This window comes from Triturus cristatus, chromosome 3_2 (genome assembly GCF_964204655.1).
Source record: "Triturus cristatus chromosome 3_2, aTriCri1.1, whole genome shotgun sequence".
Lineage (NCBI taxonomy): Eukaryota > Metazoa > Chordata > Amphibia > Caudata > Salamandridae > Triturus > Triturus cristatus.
The window spans coordinates 57,963,727-57,978,279 of record NC_140584.1 but is presented as its reverse complement, the minus strand read 5'-3'; the positions used below and the strand labels follow the sequence as shown (position 1 = coordinate 57,978,279).

Here is a 14,553-nt window from a genome sequence, read left to right as displayed (position 1 = left end):
ATATGCCCAACGCTAAATCGTCTGAGATAGATGTAGTAACTGTAGAGAGTGTGAACCCTTCCCACTTTTAAATGCAGTTGATCATGTAAAAGTGTGGACTTGCGATTATATCCCATATCGCAACTAGGTTTTTACTCCGTTATTGTTCACAGCCTCTCTGTAGTGTCTTATTTCTGCAAGACAAAAGATGGGTTCATAAGCTACATAGCAACAGTGGGGGCTTGAACGACGATTTCTCTTGAACTGCATTGTAAAAAATAATAGAATCAAGACCTCGTGTCCAATAAACCACACTTGGTTTGTAAAGATCGATTTCTATTTCTGTCTGTATACCTTATAGGTAAATGTTGACCCTCAACTGATACCAGAAAAGAGGGCATTATTGCCTTTATCAACTATTAAGGTCCGCAGTAACTGTTTTGCTGGTCAGCATTTTGCCATGGTGAACATTAAATACATCTTTAGAAACTACAGTAAAACATGTCACACAGTGTTAAACGGCTATGACATTACAGAGAGGCTGTGAACAATAATGAAGTACAAATCCAGTTGCGATATAGGATATTAACCAAGCCCACACTTTTACATGATAAACTGCATTTACACTCCAGGGGAGATGCACTACAATTCCCATCATACACCCAAGGGTTTTTTCAAAGCTCTTATTTCCACCAGATCTATTGAACTTACATTTTACTGTAGATGCATTACACTTTCTATCTAGTCCAATAGAAGGAGAAACCCTTATTGGGATCCTGTAATTGATGACCAGCATTTCATGGCACCGTAGAGGACATCACGGCCGAGAATGACTACATTTCCTGTTGTTCTCGGCCGTTACGCGATGACGCTCGTACGTCATGCGCAAGCGTCCTGGGTTCCATAGACTATTTGAAATCCCTGCGAGCGGCAGCTGACTGCCTCCTGTTACAGCTCGTAGACCGTCCGGAGTACTGACGGATAGGTAAGAGGCTCGGCGGAGCCTGGCCGTGGCATTGCTAGATATAGTTAGCCTTCCTTCAGCTGTCCCACTTGTTAAGGGGCAACGGTTTACTTTACCTTACGTTTATGGCTAATTTCCTGGCGAGCTGTCCTCCGATTTGCCTCATTAACTCTGTGCTTAGTTAGTTTCTTGCAAAGGCATTATCTCTGGTTCTAGCGGCTTGTCAGAACAGGGATTAAGTCCCGTAGACACCTATTTACGTATACTACCCCGGGTTCTGAATTGCATCTCATTCTGGGCAAATGATTTGCATTGATACAATCGTCTGACAATATTCTCTTGAATTTGTCTTACTAACTTTGTCAACAGTTTGAATCTTATTAAGGCATTGCCTCTGGCTCCGGTGGCTTGCTAAGACAGGGTCTAAGCCCCGGGTTATTCAAGTAAGGATATTAATTCAGGTTTTACCAGGTTCTGAACCGTCCCTGAAGTCTGGGCCAATTAGGTTTACAGTGGTTCTCCTCTTTAAAATGTGCAGCCTGGTCCTATTACATCAAGACAGATCTATCTAGTATTTCAACACATAGCGGCCATGCGATTATTTGCTTCATTGACGTGGCTGATTGATGTGTGTCTCTGAGGCACTCACTAGGGTGAGCCCCAAGCCATTAGACATCTTTTTAGTAATCACGTGTGCATTTGTTTTTTTTTGTGATTAGATTTCCATTCATTATTCTGTTAAGGAGATGTGTTTATATACATTTCATTTTGCAATGTTTGACACATCCAACACCCTTTTCTTTCAGAGCGGTGCCCCTTCCCTGAGCTGTCGCAGGGTTTAGGTGAGGCCTCCAATCCGTACAATACGGGTAAGCAAATTCTTCATCATAAGTGTCATTACAGTAGGCCAGTGACGACAGAAGCATCTCACACTGTCCTCCAAATTGTTTAAACAAACATGCTTAGGGTCACTTGTATATTTGATTTATCTTGTTGCTTGTGTTTTTATACAGGTTCGACAAGTAAATCAGCTACACAATCAGTATGATTACTGGTGTTGTATTTCACTTTATTATTTATCACTCTTCACTTATTATCCCGCAGTAGCATATTTAGCTCCTGACGAACGACGCAACACCTTTATGGGTCTATATGGCTGAAACATGTAGACCTGCCTTCGTCTGATACGTGCAGTTATAAATTCTCATTGCAGGTGCTCTGTTTTTAATCCTGGCACCAGGAACGAGTCAATAAAGCTTTTCCTGTCGCTCTTGATAGCTAGTTTTAATATCACTATCCTCACACTTTGTATCTTTTTTTGCGCTGCGCCCTCGACCTAACCAGTCATCTTTCTTCTCATTGCAGGATTTAGCATATCCTAATAATTTAATAATTAGGAACAGAGAGGGTGTTGTAGCCCATGGCAGGACTAGGTTTTCCCATCACGAGGAGAATCCCAATGATGAAGCATGCCACCTATGGTGGGTGAGGGATTTCGTCCTAACAAAGGGATTCCCCCACAAGCGTCATGATATAATCTCCAGTGTCTTCATCTTGTTTAGTTTGGCATTCTAGACCGAGGATTTTTTTGTGTTTATTATCAGTTGATGTGGAGACCCTGGTGACTGGTATTCCAGAGACCCTGAACTATGAGATCCGAAAGATGAGCACTGCATCCTGAAAAGGATGCATCTGCTGTGAGAATTATCTGGGAAACAGGGTCGGGAAATGTCCGCCCTGTTGGTAGGTTTTATATGTTCCACCACTGCAGAGAAAGAGGAGATGTAGCTGACCCTGTGATTGAGACCATAGGTGTGCCAGACATTCTTGCAGCTGTCGCATATGTAGCCAAGCATGTGGTACCACTGCTATGCAAGATGCTACAATGCCTAAGAGTTGCATAACTGTTTTGACTGTTCTGTGTTTGGTGGGTTGAAACTGTGCTATAATCTATTGTTGTTGTTGTACATCTTTCTCATTACTGTCCTGTCCCTTGCTGCTCAGCCATGAGTGATGTCACTTGGAATGTTGGTGTGTGGGACTGGAGGAGTTGGCAGTTGGAAGAGATGGGCTGAGCAGCAGGGAGGCTGCTCCTGGTGGGGCTCACATAGGATCTTAGCAGAGGCCTTTCTGGTGTTTTACTTGGACTTTGTAACTTATGGAATAAACCTTTAACCTATTCTAAGCCACCTGTCTACGAGACATCTTTGATTATTACACTGGCGACGAGGATGGGATTGTACTGACACTCCTTTGTCGGGGGCATAAGTCGAGCCCCAAGGAGTGTTTGCCTGAACTTTGATGTGATTGAGCACAGAGCGCTGGCAGCATTGGCAACTTGGATGACTTTGGGGATGTAAAGATCGGTTTTTGATGCCGTTCAATTTGAGTTGAACTTGGACAGGATTGTAGCCGTTACGAGCGCGCAGACCTCTTTCATTTAAATGAAAATAGAGCACGAGCGCTTACCTGTTCTGTACACGCGCGGCTTCTGATGATCACGTCTTTACTGGTTTTCTGCCCTGCGTCTACACGTTTGAATGCACGAACGTGCCGGCAACCACCCGGCTTACCGTTGTATTGCGTGCCACCATTTTGTACAAGCTACTGCTTTGCCAATCGAGCATCGTTTTCTCGGTGCAGTTAGGGATTTTCGAGCAGCGTTCCAGCCTTGCCAACCACGTTTCTTCAGTGTCCGATTATGGAGTGCATGCGCGGTGCACACCTTCGTTTCCATAGCTGATCTCTGCTCTGTTGGAGCACTTGCGCATGTGTAGGGAAAGAGGTGTTCACTTTTGTTAAAGCTGCAGATCTTTGTCAACTACGTTTTTTTTAATGGGAACTTCCTAGTCATGTGTCTTGAAACACACGGAGGACACTGGATCTTGCCTGCAGTTTGGGTGGTTATGAAAGGTAGTGCGCATCTTGGACGAAGACAAGGACAAGGACTTCACTTTGGGTGAGGACTTCGGGTGAGAGATCGCTCACCGGAGTCAAGAATTTCTTGTTTACTTCTTCACATTGCTTCTATTATTATGCATGCCCTTGTTTTTGTGTGTGTGTGCTCTTGACAGTGTTTTGGTCTTATCCGTGATTGGGCAACCTCTACTACTGCACTGTGTACCCTTCTTCACTGCACTGTGTACCCTTCATGCTTTGGTTTGGTGATTGAATTCACTCATGGGGGAGTTGTATGGGCGGTGAGTGTCCCAGTTATGTTCCACAGGGTGGTGTACATCCTGTCACGTGCTGGTTGTGGAGCGGTAAGTGCCTATTCTGGATCTTGGGGGGATGTTTCCCTATTACTGTGATTTGAGTCATGGAGTACATTGGGGAGGTTCCCTATTACAGAGTCTTTGGGAGGTGTTTTTCCCCTATAGGGTGACGTAGTTCCCCTATTTCTGAGGTTATGGGAGGTGTTTTCCCCTATAGGGAGGTGTTTTCCCCTATTTCTGTGTTTGGTATCATAGGGAGGTTTATTTTCCCTATTTCGGAGACTTTTGGGAGGTGTTTTTCCCCTATAGGGTGATGTTGTTCCCCTATTACAGTGTTGGAGTTCATAGGGAGGTGCGTTTCCCTATTTCAATGTTCTTTGTGTCTAAGGGAGGTGTTTTCCCCTATAGGGAGGTGTTTTCCCTATTACAGTGTTGGAGTTCATAGGGAGGTGCGTTTCCCTATTTCAATGTTCTTTGTGTCTAAGGGAGGTGTTTTCCCCTATAGGGAGGTGTTTCCCCTATTACAGTGTTGGAGTTCATAGGGAGGTGCGTTTCCCTATTTCAATGTTATATGTGTCTAAGGGAGGTGTTTTCCCCTATAGGGAGGTGTTTTCCCCTATTACTGTGTTGGAGTTCATAGGGAGGTGCGTTTCCCTATTTCAATGTTATATGTTCTAGTGTGTACCATCTGATTTGTTTCTCTGGGGTGGGGGATGGTGTTCATCATTCTTTTGTTATTGTTATTTTCTTGCGACTATTTGCTGATTTGATGTATAATTATTTGCTTATTGTTCTTCCTTTTTGATTTTGTGCTATCTTGATTCAATGCATATCTTTTGCTTGTTTTTCTAAGGAAGGGAGATGTGCTATAATCTATTGTTGTTGTTGTACATCTTTCTCATTACTGTCCTGTCCCTTGCTGCTCAGCCATGAGTGATGTCACTTGGAATGTTGGTGTGTGGGACTGGAGGAGTTGGCAGTTGGAAGAGATGGGCTGAGCAGCAGGGAGGCTGCTCCTGGTGGGGCTCACATAGGATCTTAGCAGAGGCCTTTCTGGTGTTTTACTTGGACTTTGTAACTTATGGAATAAACCTTTAACCTATTCTAAGCCACCTGTCTACGAGACATCTTTGATTATTACACACTGCTATTGCAGTATTTGGATATTTTGAACGCTGGCTACATTTGGGTATACTATACCTAACTGTGTTGAGCATGACCCCTAAATATGGCTTAATCTGTAGAGGTTGAAGGTTTCTGTATGTTGACAGTAAATCCCAGTTGGAGAAGATGGACAGTAGTCTGTGTGTGTTGTTGACACAGGAGATGTGTACTGACTTTGATGAGCCAGTTGTCCAGATATGGAAAGACATGAATGTTCTGTTTGCGCAGATGTGCTGATACTTTTGCTAGACATTTGGTGAACACCCAGAGAGCAGCAGTGACTCTGAATGGAAGAACTTTGAACTGACCATGCTTTCCAGCTATAACAAATATGAGGTTTTTGCGATGATTTGGGTTTGTTTGAATGTGGAAGTAAACGTCCTTTAAATCTAGTGCTGACATAAAGTTGCCTTACTGAGGTAGTGAGATCAAGTCTTGAAGAGTGACCATATGGAAGTGTACTAATAGTATGTAATGATTTAAGGGCCTGAGATCTGAAATAGGCCATAGGGAGCCATCTGTTGGGGGAATTGGAAAGTATAGGGAGTACACTCCTGCACCCAGATGTGGAATAGTGACGGGCTCCATGGCTTCCTTGGCTAAAAGAGACTCAACTTCCTGTGTGAGATTTTGATATTCTGTGGAGAGAATGTGTCTGCGAGTTAGAATGCTTGGAGGTGCAGTTAGGTGGTCCAGACAATTGCCATGTTGGATAATGTCCAACACCCATTGATCTGGCGTTATGGTTTTCCAGGCGGGGAAGAAATGATGTAATCATCACCCTACAGGTGTTAAGTGGTCGGGGGGGAATAAGCAGAGAGTCACTGCTTGGAGGTGGAGGGGGCAGAGCGTGCTGAGACACTCCTACCTTTACCTTTTGAATTGTTTCCTCTAGACATGCCCCTGTAGTATCCCCTTGAGGGGGAGGTTTGTGGTTGCCTATAGGAGGAGGTAGAGACATTAGGTGTGGTTGTTTTGGCACCCTGTTTGTAGAAGAGATGGCAAAAAGAGCCACTTGAAGCAGGGGGGTGTAGCACCCCCATTGATTTAGCTACTTCTTTGTCCTTTTTCATTTAACAAAAATTTCACTTCCAATAAAAAAATGCTCAGCTGCAATCGTTCTCCTTATAATTGCATTATGATTGCAGTACCTTATGTGGCTAACAGAGGTCCCTTTACAACTCCACAGGGACACCTAATAACAGCCTGTGTGGTGCTGCACCCTTTCCTTGCTTCGTGGATTTTATTTAATTACGTATGCTACTGCTGGGATATTTTTTGACCCAATGAAAAAAAATCCAACAAACATTATCATTTGCGATGCCAATAGCTCAATCTTTCACTAATGCGAGGGCCAACTTCAGGAGAATCCTCTCTGCCAGCACTGTCCTCAACATTGGGCCTCTTTTCCCCGAAGCATTTCTTGTGCTGCTCTGTACTTGCACACTGCCACAAACGCCCGAGCACACACAATTGTTTTAACTAGGGAAGCACTTTACGCTTCTTTATTGATCCTAGGTAAAAGCAGTGGGTCATGCCGATATGCCCTCACGTGTTATCAAGCAATGAGACCACAACCACAGTGTGCATGCAGTGCCTTTACCACGGCCTCGGATCTTCAACAACAAATGTGCTGTACAATCTCCAGCACATACCGTACAAACCCAAACGGAACTGCTAAATCAGTATCTCATATTGGGCACAAATGGGCTCGCTAAAGCAGAACCTTGCCCTCTTACCTAAAACGGGCCCGCTAGAGCAGTACCTCAACAAATACAAATATAGGTTTGCTAGAGCAGAATCTCTTACTAATCTGTTTACAAATGGAGGGGTGAGGAGTGGGGGTGCACGGCACAAGGATATTGAGTGGGCCGGCAAATGAAGCTGCTCATGCGAAGTAAAAAACACTTGAGCAGAGGCAGGCCAACAGAAAAAAGAGTGCTCTTATAGTTCTCCAAGTAAACTGATGAGTAAGGGCACATGTAACAGGGGCAGTCCTCATGGGAGGATACAAAAGACCTAAAAGAGGTACTACTAAGTGTATTCACCCATGAAAAGCCATCATTTGTAAAGAACAGCAAGAGGAACCAATGAAAAAGATGGGTGTTTTTTGAGGCCCATATCCTAGATATGCGCTGCCTAGGCAATACCTAAAAATATTAAAAATGAGTAGTAAAACAAACCTGCCATTTGTGATGATTTCATCTGTTACTTCTTGACACGATGGCCAATTTTCAAAAGCAATATACCATTACATCCACTAGACTGCTCTGATCGAACGTATGTATAAGGTTTGTAGGTTCTCTAAGAACCCGAGGTACACTGATCAAACAACCAAGCTGCACCTTCAACAATGTTTTTTCATTATTTACCAAGTACAGAGCAACTGTTATGGTACAATATAAACAGTTTAAAATGGGTGTGAAGGAAATCCATGTATTACTGATAGGTATACCAGCTACTGTGTTTAGGAGCAGTGGTTATTTGTACATCTAGGAAGTTATGCATAGCCATAGTAGCTAATGATTCAGAGGGCATTTTGCAAAATGTCTTCTTTCTTGCACACGGTTTTACAGTTGGAAGGCACAAATGCAGAGAAATTCAGTTGGTAATAAATGTTCTATTATTCTGCATTCCCACCAGTTTCCCGTAAAAAAATAGTAACTCACTTGTGTGGCTGGGCCCAGCACCTGCAACACAATACACCCCAGAAAGCGACCTGGAGACATCATATGTTACCCAGCAGAATCCATGTGTCTTTTACATGGGGTAGCAGGGGAGTTTGAGCCATACCTCAGACGTCACACAGGAAAACCTACCATACTTGCATATTTCTGAAATCTAGCCACATGGGGGAGTGGATGGTGGTTGGACATATGTTTTGTTTTTACCTACAAGGCCTTGCACACCTCAAGCTTTGGCTAAAATGCACATTTTCCTCCTATTTCTGTTACAGAAAGTTAGGTAGTAGGAATTTTGGGGACCCCTGTAGATTCCATTGCCATGGAAATGCAAGGAAAATGTGCACTTTTAGGCATATTTTGAGGTTTGCAGGGCATTATGGGTAAGAAAACACCATGGGATCAATGCAACTACACCAGCCTGGACTATCCTGGGTGTCTATAGTTTTCTTTTTACATGTCTGGGTTTGCTAAGTTTCCCTGGATGACCGGCGAACCTGGGCTACCTTGAAACAGAAAGACGGATTGTTAGAGGCTGAAACCAAAAGAGATGTTTTAGAACAGGGAAGTTTAGGCTTGCAGGTGGAGGATGTAAGTACTACTTTGAGATAAATAGTTGGAGAAAAGAACAGAATGTGGTAGGTAGAGAACAGTTTAAGTAAACACAATGAGAGGGGGTGAAATTAAGAAATTCACATACAATGGTGGATATGGGATGTAACAAAAAAAATAAAGAATTTCGTCCCACCCATGATTTTGTCCGTGAAGTACACGTAGGATGTCTCCCCATTTCTTATCTTCTTCCATTCGATCCTTGGGTTGGGTGTTTCAGTAGATTTAATGATACAGGATAACTCAACACCTGGAAGAGGAGAAGAAGAAGAATTAGCATCCAAGTTAGACCAGGCATTTTGCAAGAAGGAAATTGACAAGAAAAGTAAACGTTATTCTTTGATGAGAGACCCGTACTGCTATTCTTTAATTTCCCTTTATCAAGACATGTGGGTTATCCAGGGTAGAAGGCCGTGACAGATGACAGACACCTTTCCCCATCGTAAAATTGGTTCACATATGTGAAACTCGAGTATATGCTCATTTCACTCTGTGCAAGTTGCATTTTCCATGTGCACTGCACAGATTCCAGTCTTCAGTTTCGCTACACAAGCAAGTCAAGAGGCAACTGCAGACAGAAGGGGGCAAGTGGAATGGTCGTTTGGAGGAAATTTAGTTGAAGACTACCAATACAAAAGTCACTAAGGAGAGTAACCTGTCCTTATTAATGTCTAATCTCCCTACTCCAGGCTTATGGAATGATTACTAAACCCGAGAGGTGGGCATCCAAGAAGACTTCATCCCAGCAACCCACCATTGACATAAATCATGGAAAAAAGGGTCTTGTACTTGGAAGTGAGGGTGGGCAGGCTCCACACCCTTGCTTTGTAGTGCAAGGGGGTCTGGGACTATTGATCATATGACTTATCTTTTGGTGCCTTTATTTCCCATTTACTTTTCATCATATTCTCCTTTTGCAATACATTTCTTTGCTCACTCTCCTAAATGGGATATATGCATGCCTCTTTTTGGCTTTGTTCAGTGAATCGTACCCTATTTCCCTTTCTACCATGATTTATTTTGGATTTGTATGTCCTACATAATTCCACAATAAATTTAAATCAAGTTAAATTAGTTAATAAAAATAGATTGACTCTTGGACTAGAACCTCAGCTGCATGCCAACAGAGGCCAGGTTATGCCCACCCCAAGCTCAACAATCCAGAAACAGGGTGGTGAGGGGCTCTTCAACACTGGGACTCAGTTGGGCAGCAGGGCTTTGCCCAGAAAAGTGTGCAGCCAGGGCAAGGTAGTAAGACCACATACAACAAAAGCAAATGATCCCCAACAGGTCCCATGAAACAAGCCATATGCTCCTAGCAGCTAGAGACCTTGTCCAGGAAGAGAATTACTCTGCTTGATGGGATAACTTGACTGTAAGGAGGTTTAAGAAGAAGAATTCAGCAAGGAGAACTAGAAATAGAGCTATGGAAAGACAAAGAACTTGTTGCCCATACATGATGTGAGTTTTAGGCTTCATCCAAAATAACAATCTTAATATGGAAATTAGAAACTACCCAAGCGTGGAAGGTTAAACTTTTGAGTAAGCATTAGCATTCTTTAGATTCTAGGATTGGTCTATAAAGGATTGGTGTCCAAGGTTAAGAGGAACCTCTGTTGAAGTCATTGCAGGATAAAGGACCATCTCATTTCAAAGATCTAGGGCTTAAATTCTGAAGTGAGAAAGGGAAGTGATTAGAGCATTGGTTGTGGCAGTCAGTCCCCAAAAGCTAGAAAAATCAGTAAAAGTGTAGAATCATTCCATGTCCCTGAAGGAAGGCCGAGAACTTACCACCTACCAAGGGAGGCTCACTGTGAGAGGTCAACCATACATAAAAAAATTGCAAGAGCCTTATTTCTTTCTGTTTAGTTAATGTGATCCGTGGTGACTCTAGGCTTGTAGAGTCGGTTAACTTTCACGCTTCATCAAGGATCACAATGACCTTATAAAATGGGAGTGATGATCTACAAAAGTGGACCAGTCAATGACTGGCTGTAGCCAAGAAAGTCCCTATCTCAGCCTAGGCTGCAGGAAAGAATTCCCATAGATCTGCTTACCCATCTTTTCTACAGGCTGCGCTGACTCATGGGACAGTAGACAAGAAGGCTCCCTATACCATAGATCAATACCAATCACAGCTCTTTGCAAATAAACATAGGAATTGTTTTGATCCAAATGGAGAAAAGAAAAAGTTACTTACCTGTAAGAATAGCTTTAAGGCTTGAGGTTATTTAGATTCACCAGTTGTCGAGGATCTTACCACCTAGGGATAGCATTTGGAAAAGCACTTTATTTAAATGGATAATGTGTTTGGGTATTAACTGTATGTGGAATCAGTATGACTCGGGATGAAGGCAAGACCAATGCTTACAATTAACCAAATTGCAGATGCCATTTCTGGATTGTATTGTCCAACACTGTAGCTTATGTGATGCATTTTCCAGGGGACCGCTACATGAGGGTTCCATCCATGAGTAGGTGATGGTAAATATTGTAAAAGCATTCATTAACTGGGAAGGTGGGAGGGTTGCAAGTGAGTTTAGAATACTTTGAAGCTACAAAACTAGTGTTACAGGACAGAAATATTTTCATTTTGCAGCATGAACATATTCATATACTGAGCATTGATTTCAGAGGACTGTTTCCCACCTACTAGTGGTGATCATCAAGAGTAAGTGGTAGCAATATAAATCCTTTAATACAGAGTTACACCCCATTCAAATGGCCGTGTGGCAAGCAAGCGATATTGGGTCTCAGTCATGGGACTACGGTCGACTGCATCTGATGAGCCGGGGTCTGTCCTATTATGGCTCTCCAAACTGGATCAAGTACTCGACTCTCAGTGGTAGCAATGGTGAGTAGTCACAGGCTTCCTAGGGAGATAGTGTAGAGGTGCACAAGTTCAGGACTCAACAAACACCCAGTAGTGCAATAAATCAAGGTTCAGTCAAGTACTTTACTTAGATAAGATTAATATATAAAATGGAATACCAGACTAATAAGAGAAGCAAAGACAATGATAACATTGGCTGTTGGGGTACCACCCTACCCATCCCCTTCTCCTGGGTGTCCATCCTCTTGTGAAAATAGGCAGGTTCCCTTTCAGATTAGAGAATTTTGTGCAGTATGAATCAAGTAACAGGTGCAGAGAGCCCAGTTCAATAAAGGCTGCACTCAGTTAGGTAAAGCCCCTTGACACACTCATCACAATACAGAGCGAGCTCTATGTCCTTTAGGCAGCCGGCGTAAAACCGTCAACTTGCATCTCTGATCTCTTCTGCTTCTGGGAGATGTGTCAGCTGCGGATGGGACCCTCCATCGAGACAGGCTGAAAGCATGATGGGACAACAGATTCATCTGCCTGGAATCCTTTGGCGAATGCAGGTACTGGGCATATGTGGGGGCCCTCTGCAAGCATCAGACCCGCTTCAGTGTCAGTCGGCAGGGAACAGCAGATAAGTTGCCAAACAGATGGGGGTTAGAGCAGTACTGTGACAGTCACAGGACGCACTTTGGAAATGAAGTAGTGGCGAATACCTCTGGCACACTCTTCTCTGGTGGCATTGACCAACACAGACACAGTTCTTACTACTGGTGGCAATGTCCACCGCAAACATAGTTCTTGGTTTTCGCGGCAACATATAATATGGCACCGCTCTGGGGTTCAGTGTGGCATCCATCATGGGCACAGTACTTGAGTTACACAGTGTGATCAGAATGATTGGTCTTCCTGGAAATGTGCCAATAGTCAGAGGTACAGCTCTTCGGCAAAGTAAGGCTCCAGGGCATGTCCCCTCATCTCTGGGAGACTGCCTTTCAGGTAAACATGTGCTCTGATTGCACAACAGTCCTCAAAGTACTTTGCAGAGCACTCCCTTCCTTGGTGAAGGGGAACCAGAAATTGGTCAGTGGCTCACATTTTTATACAGTAAAAGCAGACAGGGGAAGTGTATTCTCCATTTGCACTTTCAGAACCACTTTGCAGTGTTTTTTCTTTAAATTGCCCTCTCCAGACTGTTCTTCTGACAGGGTAGTCTCCTGCATCTAGTACCTACAATATTTATTATATCTGATCTTAACCCAATATTTTTAGAAACCCACTTCCATGGTAAAGTGTGAAGTTTCTTTATTCCATTGCACAATAGCACTATTGAATATTGCTTCTCTTAGGCACACATTTTTAAGATGGCATCACAGCCCTGCATAGTAGGATTTCATATGTGATTTAATTCACAGTAGGTTATTCATGATGGCCATTGATTTGCCTGGAAAAGTATTTAGGATGAGCATTTCTTCTGACATAGCACATTGTTTCAGGATGTGAACTTTTATAATTACAAGAACTGGGAGCACTTCTTAAAGTATGCTGAGTAATGTATTAACATGTAAAACAAAGAAGGCTGGGTTCCTATCACTTACTGGCCTAGACCACTATAATTTTAACAAACAAAAAATGGGCTAGAAAGGTTGTTGAATAATTATTTAGCAAAGCCTAGCCATTAAATCCTAGGCATGCATGATTTATTTTATATTGTTTTTCAGTTTCACATTATTATGCATAGAAACATTTCGTCATGTCTTAAAAAAGAAACTAGCTTTTCACATTTAACAACAAAATTGCATATACATGCATATACAAAATAATTAATACACACATATACAAAACATAGACACCATATGAAATGTCAATTGCCTCCTACAAGTCTTTAGAGAACACCAGTCCATGTATAACACAAAAGGAACAGGCAGACGTGTCTTAATTAAACCGTTCTGCCTGCTTGCTGAGCGGAAGGCTACTCTATGTACAAGGGGTCATAACCCCATAAGGGAATACATCTCTTTTAACACTCCTTGGGGTGCCCCATAAATGTCATGGCTTCAGCTCAGAGTCGTCAACGCGTTTCAAACCCTAAGTTGTTCTAGGGTTCTCCTCAGGACGGGGACTGGAAAATGGCCTTGACTGTGAAACATAAAACAAAGAGGGTGGGGTTGGTGTCAGCGATTAAAAGAACCTCATATACGGGGAATATAATCTATCTGCAACCACTAGATCCCCTAAGTGTACCTGCAATGATTGATGCTCCAAGGTATTGTCAAGTTTTCAGGATGTAAAAACTTTTTAAAAATTCTGTGAACAAAAGTAACAAAGTGTGAGAAGTTGGCCTGGCATATGCTGTTCCTAGTTATAGGGACACCTTGCACCAGTCCAATTCGACTCTTATTGATGATAGGTTTAAGACAACCTTTAAAGAAAGCTATCCTAGTGGTAGCTGTGGCGAGCAGCCTTCAGGCTAAGTCTTGAAGGAGTGTTAAGCTTATTGTTTCACCATAATAACCTCTTGAATAACCAAATGAAAGAGTAGCCCACACAGGTATATATATAAAATATATGTATTTATTCTAGACAGAATCCCACAGTCACTTTATGTGGCTAGTGGCAAAGTTACACTTCAAACAAGCATTTATAAACACAATAAATAGCACAGAAATCAATGGGCCCCAGGGGGGGACCAAACCATATACTAAAATAGTGGTATAAGAACCACGACAATTCTACAGACAATGCCTAGGGCATTCAGGATCGCTTGCCCCTTCAGAATCCACCCACTGTTAAGAGGAAGGGGTCCCACGGGAGACGCGTGCAGCACAAGAAGTTGCTATCGGGATCACAATGCTAGTCTATGGAGAATGTCGCGGTTGAATATTTAAAGATTAAAGACACTTCTAGCAGGAGTACAAAGTTAAGGCTTGAGACTTAAGGCTTTGGAGAGCCCACTACCACGGGAGTACCAAAGTACCACTGTTACCTGCCCCAGGGAAGCCGGGTGCATAGGTCGATTCTGGTGTCGGGTCGCGGGCTGATTTTCAATGGAAAAGTAGTCCAAACTGCTGCTAGCCGAAAGCGTCGATGAAGTCGTGAAGATCTAAGATGTAGAAA

General features: G+C 42.9%; 1 protein-coding gene across 1 annotated transcript in view; it reads right to left on the bottom strand.

Annotated features, from left to right (window-relative positions):
• The window catches only part of JAM3 (junctional adhesion molecule 3), a 363,931-nt gene that overhangs the window by 186,950 nt on the left and 162,428 nt on the right, over positions 1-14,553 (bottom strand). Inside the window, exon 3 of the mRNA XM_085647234.1 lies at positions 8,752-8,865. Within this exon, the coding sequence (XP_085503360.1) occupies positions 8,752-8,865 (114 nt within the window). The remainder of the gene's footprint in view (positions 1-8,751; positions 8,866-14,553) is intronic.